Raw genomic sequence first — 13,381 nt, forward strand, 5'->3', positions numbered from 1 at the left:
TCATCTAGTCTGATCTCCTGCACAACGCAGGCCACAGAATTTCACCCACCACTCCTGCAAAAAACCTCTCACCTATGTCTGAGCTATTGAAGTCCTCAAATCGTGGTTTAAAGACTTCAAGACAGACTTTTCACGTAGCCTGCTGTAAAACTAGGCAAATATCTAGATGAGTCGATGTAACCCCTGGAAGACCTCTGCATGCCCCCGGTGGGTACAAAACATGGTTTTGGTAATTAAATGTTCATGGAAAATAGGCCCAATGGCCTGTGATGGGTTTTTAGATGGGGTAAGATCCAAGTTACCCAGGAAAGAATTTTCTGTAGTATCTGGCTGATGAATCTTGCCCATATGCTCAGGGTTTAGCTGATCGCCATATTTGGGGTCGGGAAGGAATTTTCCTCCAGGGCAGATTGGAAGGCCCTGGAGGTTTTTCGCCTTCCTCTGTAGCATGGGGCACGGGTCTCTTGCTGGAGGATTCTCTGCTCCTTGAGGTCTTCAAACTACAATTTGAGGACTTCAATAGCACAGATATAGGTGTGAGGTCTTTTTTAGGAGTGGTGGGTGAAATTCTGTGGCCTGCATTGTGCAGGAGGTCAGACTAGATGATCATAATGGTCCCTTCTGGCCTAAATATCTATGAATCTATGAATCTAAGTACCTCTGGTTGAGAATCACTGTCCTAAAGCACTTGCTCACCTTGCCTGATCATAGTTCCCCATGACAGCTAGGCTCCTGTGGAATAATGGAGCTGTCAGTCCTCAGGAGTGAGACTTGTGTGTGCAGGACACAGGGCTCTCTCAACTTGTGGTTGAGGAACTTGATTCCAGAAGTCACTAGAATGTTCATTGATCTCAGACCTTTCCGAGCAGAGGGTAAAACCCTCTTCTTCAGCTACCCTTCCCCTAAGTGCCTCACCCAAAACCATACATTGAAATACAGGTCCCTATATTCCCAGTGAATCATTACCCCAGCCACTCAGTTACACCCAGCCACCCATATTTATCTACTCCTCACACCCTCATAACCTTATTGCATTCCTTCCCCAGATGCACACACCCATGAACCCAGAGCTCTCAGCCATGAGTCCTACCTCATTTTTGAAGCACATGGAGACCCTGAAGGGGGCACTATCAGCTATGATTCCTCCAGTGGGGAAGATGACATAAACTACAATGGTAGGAGCTGGGGCGTAGTCGGAGGTGAAGACCAGAGGAATGAAGAAAGTGCCCGTCATCACTGGATGGGGGAGGAGGGATTGGAGAGAAAGAAAGAGGAAAAGAAGGGTATGTTTCCACTACCAAATGTACCAAGATCTTCCCTTTTTGCCATCACTCTTCCTCTGCCATTTTGCTCCCTTTCTCCCTGCCTTTGTCGCATGGAATCGGGTCACTCAGAACCAAGGACATTTCCAGAGAAGCCCATGAAACAATCAGTGTCCTCGTGGACTCCTCAAGCTCTGACCTGCCATTATAGATCAGCCAGAGGATCTCCCTGTCTCTAACCACCGCCTGAGGGGGCTGAGAGCTTCAGCTCGTTGGATGTTAGCAGATGTCAGCCTTGCAAGGAGTGAGATTCCTAAAGTTACCCTACATGGCTTACATCATGGAGCAGAGCTTGTGGGGACACAGCACAGCACAGAATGATCACGATGTAGAAGAGTTGCCTGCACTTACTCTTTGATGACCCAACCAAGAAAGTCTTCTGACCTGAAAGGACAATCCCCACTTTCCCAATGACCTAAGGGAGAAGAGAGAAAGAGGCATAAGAGAAGGGCTAGGAAATGCCAGAAATACGGTCAATAGCTTGACATCATTACGCAGACCAGACTCTCCATGGATGGCAACTTAGGGAGAATGAGACATAGAGCCTTTCACCCTCCATGGGACCAGCTACAATTGAGCCACTGGGTGCAGAGGACTTAGGGGGATAAAGAGACTGGGATATGAAAACTTTTACCTGTCAGGCACCAGTTCTGATCTAGTCCAGGGTCAGTAGTGAGTGAAAGTCCTGCCCATTTGACAGCTGATCAATGGACTTCATTATTGAAATTATTTAAGTGGCCCTGTTCCTAATGGCACAGTTGCCACATTAAATAGAGGGAAACAATAAATAAATGGCCACTACACTGGACATCTTAGTTTAGAGACCAAGGACTGTTTGGGCCATGGATGTTGAACTTCCCTCTCCCCTCCGTAAAGGTGGTTTCTCAAATGCAGAGCTGAGGAACACTAGCAGGGAGGCAGAGGTGTGTGTGCACATTCTCTGTTCTGTGCAACCAGGGCTTGAGTCGCTCGAGGTTTCTGATCCAGCATTTTTAACCCATCACCATCACCCCCTTACATTTCCCTAGCGACTCACATAATAGGAAAAATCCACACTCTTGGGACCATAACTCAAGTCTTTCTGGTAAATTCTGAAGTCCACCTGCACCCTCTCATTTTTGCCACAGGGCAGTGTTCCTGGAACACGTACGATCCTGAGGAAGCTCTTGGTGGTGGTGTACAATGGCTGTATGAAGTGGTAGGCATTCTGGTAATACACATTGACTGTCCCTGGCACATATACTGGGTCCTGAAGCAGGAATCTCCCCTGTTAGAAAATAAACAGTGAACTCTCTGGGTGAGTACATCAGATGAGAGAGATTCTGGAACTAGGGGGGTCAAGATCCTAGACATGACTTAGAGATCCTAGGCCAAATTCATCCCCGGTGTAAATCCACTGGATTGAAAGGAGCTACACTACATACTAACTTGCTTGCACATACCTAGGCTGGTATGAGAAGCTCATGATTGGAACGGCAGCAGGTCATTGAGGAATGCCAGCAGTTATGTGAGGAGCCCAGGGCTAGCATAACTTGGATCCACAGTTTAGGAATAACGTACATCAAAGGAGCTGTTTGGTGGGAAGCCAAGAACTGGAATATCCAGAGGTGATGCAAGTCTGAAATATGGTTCTTCATTAGAACTGGTGGGGGTGGGGGGGAGATGCCTGCAGAGCACTAACCTGGTTCTGGAAAGTGGTATTAGTCCCTGACTTTCACAAATCATGAGATGGAGTCTTCCTCACTTACCTCCAAAGAGACCGAGGCACCATTCCAAGCATTCGTGTTTAGCTCAAAGGAAGCTCTTCCAGAGTCATCTGTGATGTATGTCTTGTTAAACCGCAGCCTGGTGTAGCTTAGTATAAGGTAAACTGGTGTGTTATTCATTGCTTTGCCTTGGTGATCGACGATTTTAATCTGAGAATCACATGGGGAAGAGAGGAACACAAAGCAGTTTCATCAACGTATGGAATCTCCAGCTCCATCTCACCCAACTCGCCGTCAGTATCTCCCCGGGCAGAGAGAACACCCCAGTCGCCATCAGCATTACCAGCACTGCTCTTAAGAGTCATCGTCTCCTTTATTGCCATATGAAGAGGCAGCACACAGACCCAGCAGAGGGTTACTTGGGAGCCTGGCCTACAGAATTCTATACTTTCAAATGTTTGGGGTGTCCTTGAGGTCTAACTCTGAATCCCCTGGATTTTTAGTCCTTGGGGCTTTTTTTTTTTTTTTTTTTTTTAAGCAATTGACATTCCTGTATGGGGTTTGTATTTTTTACCGAGTCACTGATTTGTACCTCAGTTTTAACCCCACCTGAACCAAGTGTTTTGGCTGGGAATTACTCAGTCTCTGTGGCATCCCAGAGCTTGTGCTGGGGACAAAGCAGGGCAAGGAGACACAGCTGAGGATACAGTTAGGAGCACATTATTTCCGCTGTACTCTCTGGAGGGTTTAGCTAAGAGTTACCTTCCCTGTGTAGATCTCGCCAGTGTAGTAATAAGGATTAACCTCCTCAAACGTGGCCGTCCCAGCTGTCCTGGAGATGAAGAAGCTGCGGGAGGCATTGACCTGCACCTCTGAGTGAAAGGGACAGGAGAAGAGATGGGAGAGAGAGAGGCAGGGAACAAAGAACCATCCCATTGGGCAATTCAACTAGAGAGCAGGCCATTTGGTGAGACAAACATGTATTAGGCTGCACACACTTGATACCCCCAGGGAGATAGTGCTCACAGGACCCTGGCTATCTGGTCTCCCCACCTAATTACAGATGTCTATAGGAGAACTGTCAGTGACCCATCATGACACCAGACCAGACCAGACCACACCACCCCTATGGACCCACAGAGCAACATGCCTTATGTTATACCCATAACGGGTTAGCTCCGGTGCCTAACCAGTGAGCACTGGAGCACAGAACCCCCTATGGGCGCCAAGAAGGGCCAGTTCCAGAACCTCCTGTGAGCCTGTATCTCAATGCTCCCAATGGACTAAGAACAGGGCTGACAGTCTCTGATGTCCCAGATAATACTGGTGCATGTTTATTCAAGTGCCTTTCCTATACCCTCAGAGAGACTTCTGAGGTTACCTGTGCCATCCTCTACCAATGTGACCACTGTATCTATGTTGCTGCGGTAATCAGAGGAGATCTGGTTGAAGACAGAAAGATACACAGACGTGGAGAAGCAACCCATCTTATCAGTCTGAAAACAAGAGAGAGCAAGGTGATTGGTGCTGGGACAGCACAGCACTGCAGGAGGGACAGATGTCACGGAATGAGCTACCTCTCTGTCAGAACAGAACCCCTGCTCCTAGGGAGCTCAACCTACTCAAGCTAGTGCGCTAACCATAGCCGCATGGCTGCAGCCACACTGCTACTTTTAGGGACCTAGATCAACAGAACTAGCATGTGTCAGTCTAGCCACACTGCGAAGCACCCCCCACCCCGAGGCTGTGTAGATACGCTTCAAGAGTCAATGAGGTAAGTCTCACTAAACACCATTGTATGCACATAGTGCTGAGCCTTTGGCTTCTGTCTGCACCACCACACAACACGACATGGTGTCAGCAGTGGGTGGATCTCAGCACCAAAGAGAGCAAGACAATGAGGGGGGGAGAGAGAGAGAGAGAGGTGGTTGGTTGGTGGTTTTGGGGAGGAAAGGGGCGTCAATGCTGAGGTTGTCATTTTTGTGGTGGAAAGGCCTCTCTGAAGAGGAGTCTACTCTGTTGCCCCTGTTAAAAGGCTTCTCGGGCTTTCTGACTTTAATATGTGTTACGTTAAATCTGAAATGGTTCAGTGGGAAAAATCATATAAAACAGGCAAGGTTAAAAAAGAGACCAGGCAAGGGACGAACTACCAAATAAGGGACAACTGCCAAGATTATTAACAAGAACAATAGAGGCAATGGCAGCTGGTTATGGGGCCAGGGAACAAAAACAGGTTTTAGACATGGCGTGAAATCAATTAAAATAACATGTCTTGCATTGTGTCTCCTTCCCCTTGGCCCACCTCGGCTGGCATTGCAGCTCCTGCTTCACAGGAGTGTTACCCTGTGGGGCTCAGCTCTTGTTAAGTGACTCACCTGGTTGTTGTAGTGTTGACAGAGAGGAGGTCGCTGGGTACTGTAGAAATACCACCAACTCTTCTGGCACAGGCTCACCTGGATCTTCCCCTGCACGCCTTTCCCATAGGTGTATCTATGTGAGAAAGTGCAGGGGGTGGGGGAACACATGGAAAGGGTATTCACACACACACACAAAGAAAACAGAGGAATCTGGTTACAGAGTAACAGCCGTGTTAGTCTGTATTCGCAAAAAGAAAAGGAGTACTTGTGGCACCTTAGAGACTAACCAATTTATTTGAGCATGAGCTTTCGTGAGCTCATGTTCAATATAGAGGAATCTGGGTGGGCGTGCTTTAGTGTACCTCCAGATCTCATTTATTTCATGGATATTCACAGTGTATGAAGTGTACCAAGGTAGCTGCAGCTGTACAAGCAACGAGAACCATGATCTTGTCCAATCTCAGCCACTAAGCAGGGCTGGCCTGGTCAGTTCTTGGATGGAAGACCTCCAAGCCAAACCTAGGGGCTGCTGGTTTTGTTATGTCTTCTAAGACTCTTCCATCTGAGTCAATGCCCCAGCACCTCTCTCTTTATCTATCTGTGTAAGCTCTTACCCTGTACCCATCACTGTGGTATCTGAGCACATTGTGCTTAGGGAGCCTGTGCTGCAAGGAGTGAAGGGGTATAAGTGATGTTCAGCGGAGACGCGCTACCCTTTGAGTCTGTACTAACTCCAGTGCCCTGAGAGATAGTAGAGGCGTGATACTGCAGGCTCTGATGAGGCTGACTCAGTGAGGGGCTGCTCTTCTTCGTCAATATGTAATCCCCATGTCCTGGCCAAATTCCATCTGGAGCCATCCCATTCTGCCTCCCTAGAATTTCCCCTCCAGTATCATCTGGTGAAATTTTTCTTCCTTTCCCCTCTCATTGTCTTGTTCTGTAGTGTGACTAGCATAGAATATCTGCTGTGCTCCACCCCAGAAATGACTATATTTCAGTGGTTGGATGGTCTCTGCATATGCACTCTGTCAAGAGCTCTGAGATCCTTTAGGATGAAAGGAGCTAGAGCAATGGGAGACAATTAATAATTAGGGTGATTTTTCTAGCTATTTAAAGATGTCAAAGGGCTGCCAGGAATGAACTTGGCGTAATATAACGGAGACACAGTCACTCAGTTACATTCTCCCTTTGAGGTTCCCCTAATAGAGGGGGGGATTGCTCATCCCAGGCTGGAGTTTACTAGCAGCTCCCTCCCCCCCGATCAGCCACCTCACCTGCCACACATGCGGAGCAGGAAGGTTTTATCCAAAGCATAAATCTGAGTTGGCTCCTCAAAAACCACTTCAAATTTTGGCAGCACTGGAAGGAAAGAACCAGAGAGAATGGAGGGAAGTTACACCCTGGCGAGGAGCCGGCCATGATGAGAATGAACATGGGCTGAACTGTGGTAGCATTGGGGGTCCCATTTTTTTCTTTTATGAAATGTAGGTATAGTTCCACTCCTGCCTAATTCTCCCCCTTGGTGTTGGACCTGTGGCTCTGTAGGGGCCCAAACAACAGTGAATTTGTCTGTTAATGTCCCTCACCTTATGACAGCTGTTTGTAATGAGTGGAGAGGGAAAGAGGCTGCCATAGCTATCAATGTGCTCCTGTTGCCCCTCTGTAGAGAAATCAGACAGAAAACACTGAGCTATGAACCCTTTCTCCAGCAGTTTTCGGAAGGCGAGTATACAAATTCAGCTTTGTCCTTAGAAATAACCAGTGCACTCACATGAGTTAGGAGCATATGTCCTACTGAAAGTCACCGTTCTCTTGTGTCACTTGGGCTCTTTTGAAAATCAACCCCTAACATCATTGGTACAGTCAGCTTTGGGGATCAGCCAGCTGTGACAGAAAGCTCAGTGCTGCTATTGTCCTGTCATAGCCTCTGCAGTCTGTACCTAACCAGACTGGTGTGTACACACAGCTCTCTTTGTCCACACTAAACAGGGGGGGGGGGTCAGAGAATCATCTCCTTCCTTAGCAATATCCAGGGACATCTTCTCAGATCAGACCAGATTTGATTCCCTTCCTTGTCAGAGGTGACCTTCCCTCCTAGGAAGCACTCCCCCATCCATCCACAGGAGATTTCTCATACCAAGATGCCGTACCTCTCCCCAGGTGGGATCTGTTTCCCACAGATAAAATTCCCCCTGCCCTAGAGCTGTCTTTCTCCCCAGGCATACCGTACTCCTCCACGGAGAAGCTGCTGTGTGCTTTCTCGTTGGCAACGCTGATGATGTACATCCCCAGTGGGGGCTCAGCAGCTAACTGGAAATACAGATCTGCAATGCCTTCCTGTGGAGCCACATCCAGCCATTGGCCAATCCGGTTATTGTTAGGGTCCTGCACCCGCAGCAGAGAGGCATAATTAATTGCTCCAGCATCTAAATGATCCAGAATCCACAACATCCAGCTATTTCAAGGGTTCTAGACGATATTACCTAACAGGTTCTAAACTGGCCTTAGCTCTAGAACCCAAGTTCTAAAGCTTCTAAAATAATTTGTCTCTTGGGCTTCATATGGCCTAGATATTCTAGAAATCCTGAAGACTACATAGTTGTAGCTTCTAAGACCAGTGATGCTCTGATCTAGAGAAAAGATCTCTTAAAATTCTAAACTGTAATTATAAAGGTCCAAAGTGAATTCCCATTCATAGTGGTGTAAATCTCAAGTAACTCAGATTTGCACTGATGTAACAGAGCAGAACTTGGTTCAAAGTCTCTAGAACACAGAGGGAAGCCCTGAAGACATCTAATTTCTAGAACCATTAACTTGTAAAATTCAAAACATAGGCATCTACACAGTCAAGAATGTAAACAAATTATTGCAACCTGCACCAAAAAATACCATTTTTTGTGTGTGTGACACTCACCTGAAGAAACACCAACGGATACTGCGGAAAAAAGAGGCAGCAACATTAGAAGAGAGAAAAGCACTCTCATCAGTGTAAACAATGCATTAGAAACACAAAGCTTCTCAAGGAGAGCAGTTTGATCAATGACCTGGGAGCTCAGATCCCTGACAAACAATACTAATTGCATAAGGATCACCAGAGAAATGGTGGCACAGCCCATTACACTGAGGCCTGGCGAGAGGAAGAGTGTAAAAGCCAGGTTGGTAATCACCCCACATTTGCAAATAGATTATTCTCCAATAGTCCCCACCTAAGGGAAACCCCTTCCTGTCTGACACTAGCTCAGACTCTGCTATGGAATGGCCATCCCTTAGAAGAGTCCCAGGTAAATTCTTGCCTGAGGGAGCCCTCACTACAAACAATCCAATCCCCACTGTACATCCAAGAGGAGGAAGTGGTGCACTCCTAACAAACCGGTTTTCCTGCGCCATCCCTAGAGTGGAGGCTGCACATGAACAGCAGAAGGAGCTGATAGGAATAAGGAATAAGGAATCGGCATTTACAAAATTTCTGTGTTGGGTGCCCATTTTGCTGACATGAGCAGGGCTCCATGCTCAGCAATTGGATACCATTCCCATCTGCCTTCAACACTGAGTTACCAGTTATTATTCTGGGTGTTACTCTTCTTCAGACACTTGACAAACAAAGCCCATGTATGTATTTGGGAGCTAAAGAAGTGACAGAACTTGGACAAGGATGGGGGGAGACTAAGACAAAAGGGATCTGAAACAGGAGACTCCTTCACATCCTCTCATATGTGTCTCACCGTGTCATTGAGTGGAATGAAATCCTCATTCAGGGTCACGATTCTAAATTTCACTGAGAGGGGAAAAGAAAATGGAGACAATTTAGAAAATGGAGACCTATCAGCTATTTACCTCAGACCTGTCCTGCAGCCCCCCTGCTATTCCTGTCCTGGGCTCCCCATGCAGCTCTGCCAGTGCTTATCAATCCTGCCCTGCAGCCCCCGTGCTGTTCCAGTCCTTATTCACCTATGTCCCTACCTTGTACACACACAGGGTATACATTTGTGAGTAGTATTGATTATGACACCAGCACACACACAAACATTCACATGTACATTCCCAGCACGTTCACCTACAGATACTTGATGTGTGGCCTCCTGGAGTTTCACACTCATCACAATGCTACACACTGTGGCCATTCAGAACTTCACAGCAGCAGCAGCAGGGATATAACTCAGATCCTCCTGCTCCAAGAGCCCTGGATCAGTCCACTTGAGCTAAAGGAGAATCTCCATTGACTGCTACCAGTATAGGGCCTATGACATACTGCTGAGCAGTTTGCACTCCATCCAAAATAGAGGGCAATGAGGCTCACACATAAACGAGGCTGTACATAGGGCAGCTATGGTAGGGGAATCCATGGGTCGGGTCAAGTTGCTGTGACTGGTGGTGTAGTGGCACATTGGGAATAGGCTGAGGCTGCAAAAAGGCCTAGAGCACATTGTGCTCTGGTGTTCCTAGACTCGTGGAATGGCCCTTTGTGAGGGAATGCACCACTGTATTCACACCCTATGCACCATTGTAATAACCTTTGTACAAGATATGCCTTGGGAGGTATCGTCTGAAAACTAACAACTTGTTTGTTGAGAGCTACAGAGGCAGAGCAGGGTACAGGACACAGTCCCTCTCTGCTCTGGATTGCACTCTGGGCTGACTGGGGTGTTCAAGTCAGCAAGAGTGAAAACAACCTAGAGGCAATTTGAACTTATGCCAAAGGCTGAAATGGCCACCAGGTTAGAGGAAAGGGTGGAACAGTGTTGGAAAACCAGCCAAACCCCGCTTCCCAAGAGGATCTGCCCCAGGCCGCGTACAGGGGAAAGTTTATGTGAGTGGACACCCACACATATGGGCACTGCCTGCTCCTAGCAGGAGCTCTCACCTGTCTGTCCTGGTTTGTAAATGGGCTTGTCTGTCTGAATGAAGGTGCCGCTGTTGACTCTGCGGATCAGAACCTTCTTCTCCTCATGAACATCGATCCTGCGGCCAGTGATGAACAGTTTGATGCTGGCAACCTCCTCGGTGCTGTTAGCTGGAAGCACAACCTGGATAGGAAGAGAGACGGTGAGCAGCCCCAGCTTAACTCCCTGGGGTCCTGGCCAGGAGCAGGGGAGGGGAAAGGAGAACAGCAGAACCCCCCCACCACCACCACCCAGTGGCATGTACTGAAAAGTCTCAGCTCCTCAGATCCAGATTCAGCTAGGAACCACCAGGCATGGGCTTCATCCATTTCTTTTCTGGCCAGGAAACTGCAATAGCAGAGAAAAGGAGGCAAGTGATGCCTCTGAGCCCTGGCACATAGGGGTGAGGGTGGGCAAAGGCCCCGAGAAGACAAAGGTGGGAGAAGTTAGCAAGGAAGCATAGGGGAGAGAGAGGGCTTCAGTGTAATCAGCAGCTACTTCCATGAAGCTAGGTCTTTAGTGTGGTGCCAGCAGGCAGCCCAGGCCATGTCAATCAGTGGGAGAACCAGAGAGACAGAGGGTCTGCCTGTGTCCAGCAGCCTCAATAAAGAAACCACAGCTAAATCCTAGCTCTTTTGTACTGGAAGGGTCACTACCTGGGCAAATCCCCCTCACTCTAGATCTCAGTGAAGTTTCTCTCCTCCTGGGAATCAGCCGTGACAATGCAGCTTATAAATAACATGCACACACATTCTCCTCTGGCTGCTGTCAGTAGCCTGTGTGTGAACTGGACAGCTGGGTCTCAGTCCCCACATCACACAAAGCACCATCACCCTTGGCATGAACTGGCCTCCTCATTAGTTCTCTCAGGAAAGAGGCCAGGGACGGAATGGGAGCCTGGAGACAGACCTCTCCTGCTTCTGCTGCAGTGGGTCCTTCCAGGGCAAGTTGGAGGAACTGTAGTGGCCGTGGTGAGTGTGGGAAACGTATCCACCTTGTACTTGATCTGGGGATAACTACAGGGTACAGCCACAAGGGGCTGCCAAACCAATACCTTTCCCTGTGCTAAGGTCTTTGAAGAGAGGGAAAAGGAGGAGGAGTAAAAGCATCAGCAGAGGGAGTCTCACCTGGAACTTGCGACACCCAAAGGTCTTCTCCTTCGTGATCTCTTTTCGCAACAAGACATCCTGTCCCCCAGAGTGCTCCAGCAGCAGGGTCACATAGAGCTTCCCCGCATTATAGTTGATATGCACACAGGCAGCCTGGGATGACGGGTAGTGGAGGTCTGCAGGGATCACCACCATGTAATGTCTGCAGCAGGGAGGAAATAGCACAGCAGTGAATTAGAGTGAGGACTCAGCGAGAGGAACGGGCACCCCTATACACACACCCCTAGACACACATGCTGCCCAGCAGCCCCAGGCAGGATAGTCCCTTTCAAGGCTGTGCTTTGACATAGGGTAAATGTCAAAAGCAATGGGGATCCCACAGCGGGGATTAGTTGACCCCTCACTCATAGGAAATGTCTCCTGCTGATTCAGGTTGGAGATATCTCCATGTTCGGATTTTTATCTTTACTCCTCTCTTCCTTTTCTTGCGTTCCCCTAAACAACTCCTCTCCCTCCTTGGAGTTTACACCCTCCAGATACCTGTAGCCTCCGATGGCTGCAGTCTAGCTGGCCCAATGATGTGCCCTAGTGTGACAAGGGCAGGATGCCAGACTCCATGGGCCAGTGGTTTGCTCTTGGAGTGCAGGAGGCGGGATGTGTGACCTGAAGGACGAATGATCTGATCTAGTCTGGAAAGTGGGATCCCAGACTCAATGGCCCGTTGGTCTGACCTGCTGTGGCAGGAGGCGGGGGAGCAGACTAGATGGGAAAATGGTCCATCTGTTTAAGTCGTTCCCCTGATGACTGGGATTGAAATGGAGTTTTGGCATCACTCACAGTATGGGTGAAGTGGCCGTGAAGTGCAGCAAGCAGCTCAGGGCGACGGCTGTCCACATCCTCCCAGGAGACTCACAGTGTGTGGGAAGCAGGGGCTGAAATATTCCTCTTCCTCCAAGGTCTCTGAAGCTGCTGCTGGATAATTTCCTTTGGGGGGCTGCCTGAGCAAAGTGATGGGAGGGGGCTTTGTCTTCCCCCCCCTTCTCTCCCTCGGACTCCTTCCCGCGATTATACTCCTCAGTAGCAAGGGGGGTGTATTGTACAGAATATCCCTTAGCCAATGACAGCCTCCTGTATTCTGTCCACCAATCAGTACATGGTGGCCCCCTCCAAAGTCCCCGTACAGACGTTCGACCAAACTGGCTTTTCCTGGATAAACAGCTTGAACGTTGCTGCTCAGTGACCCGGGCCTGGTCCTGATCACCTGTCACCTGTAATCCTTTGTTCTGGCTGGAAACGAATTGCCCATTGTATTGCCTCCTGGGACGGCTCCTCCTTGGAGCAAAGGCGGCAATTAAGTCATGCAAATCAGGCAGGGGGATCTGGATATGAGATATGGAGAGTCCTTCCCCTAGGCATTCTTGGGGTCCCTTTGGACTCAGAACTGTAGCAGCTGGAAGTTGTTCCCAGCGGACAGCTTGTCAGTGGGCTCTGTGAAATGATACAGCAAGTCTCAGTCCATATCCTAGTGTCCCAAAGGAGAGCCAGCATCACAAGCAGCTCTGCCTTGCTCCCTTGTTGACAGGCTCAGTAGAGAAGCCAGTGGTTGAGTGGGTCAAAAAGAACAAACAACCTTCTTAGCTGTAGGTCCCCCCGTCAACAAAAAAGCATTGTAGCAAAGCAGTGCCTTAAGCCTGCAGGACCTGTGCAGCACCTGGAGTCCGCGCACAACAGCAGAGCCAGCATCGGTTGTGCCAATTGTTTGCAATGCCTGGGATGAAGGTCTGCGCTCAGGTCCAGCTGAATTGGTGTCATCTGAAATAGTTAGTACCCAGCTTTGGTGGGAATTCATAAGGGTTACAGCTGTCCAGGGGCAGCTGATCCCCCAGACTCCGTCACGCAATGTAGTGCTTTGCAGTGGAAAAGTCCCTCGAAAGCTGCTTCTCACAGCACTGGGCACAATGGAGTAGGTGCTCCAGGAGTCTGAGAACACCCTGGAGCAGCCAAAGC

The 13,381-nt window shown here is 48.8% G+C and overlaps 1 protein-coding gene across 5 annotated transcripts in view; it reads right to left on the reverse strand.

Annotated features, from left to right (window-relative positions):
- Positions 1–13,165, reverse strand: part of LOC125623357 (alpha-2-macroglobulin-like protein 1) — a 39,848-nt gene extending 26,683 nt beyond the window's left edge. For 2 of the 5 annotated variants that reach the window (XM_075120446.1, XM_048822554.2), the window contains exons 1-14: positions 12,212–13,162; positions 11,393–11,576; positions 10,247–10,409; positions 9,108–9,160; positions 8,300–8,320; positions 7,611–7,770; positions 6,660–6,744; positions 5,404–5,518; positions 4,410–4,524; positions 3,791–3,900; positions 3,071–3,238; positions 2,359–2,589; positions 1,674–1,737; positions 1,091–1,236 (exon numbers count right to left, since the gene is read on the reverse strand). In XM_075120446.1, the coding sequence (XP_074976547.1) occupies positions 1,091–1,236; positions 1,674–1,737; positions 2,359–2,589; positions 3,071–3,238; positions 3,791–3,900; positions 4,410–4,524; positions 5,404–5,518; positions 6,660–6,744; positions 7,611–7,770; positions 8,300–8,320; positions 9,108–9,160; positions 10,247–10,409; positions 11,393–11,576; positions 12,212–12,270 (1,674 nt within the window). In that variant the 5' untranslated portion in view covers positions 12,271–13,162. Of the gene's footprint in view, positions 1–1,090; positions 1,237–1,673; positions 1,738–2,358; positions 2,590–3,070; positions 3,239–3,790; positions 3,901–4,409; positions 4,525–5,403; positions 5,519–6,659; positions 6,745–7,610; positions 7,771–8,299; positions 8,321–9,107; positions 9,161–10,246; positions 10,410–11,392; positions 11,577–12,211 lie in introns of all 5 variants that reach the window. The other 3 variants (XR_012665249.1, XM_075120449.1, XM_075120451.1) reach the window with 3 other exon arrangements.
- Between the last annotated feature and the right edge of the window lie 216 nt (positions 13,166–13,381).

This window comes from Caretta caretta, chromosome 1 (genome assembly GCF_965140235.1).
Source record: "Caretta caretta isolate rCarCar2 chromosome 1, rCarCar1.hap1, whole genome shotgun sequence".
NCBI lineage: Eukaryota > Metazoa > Chordata > Testudines > Cheloniidae > Caretta > Caretta caretta.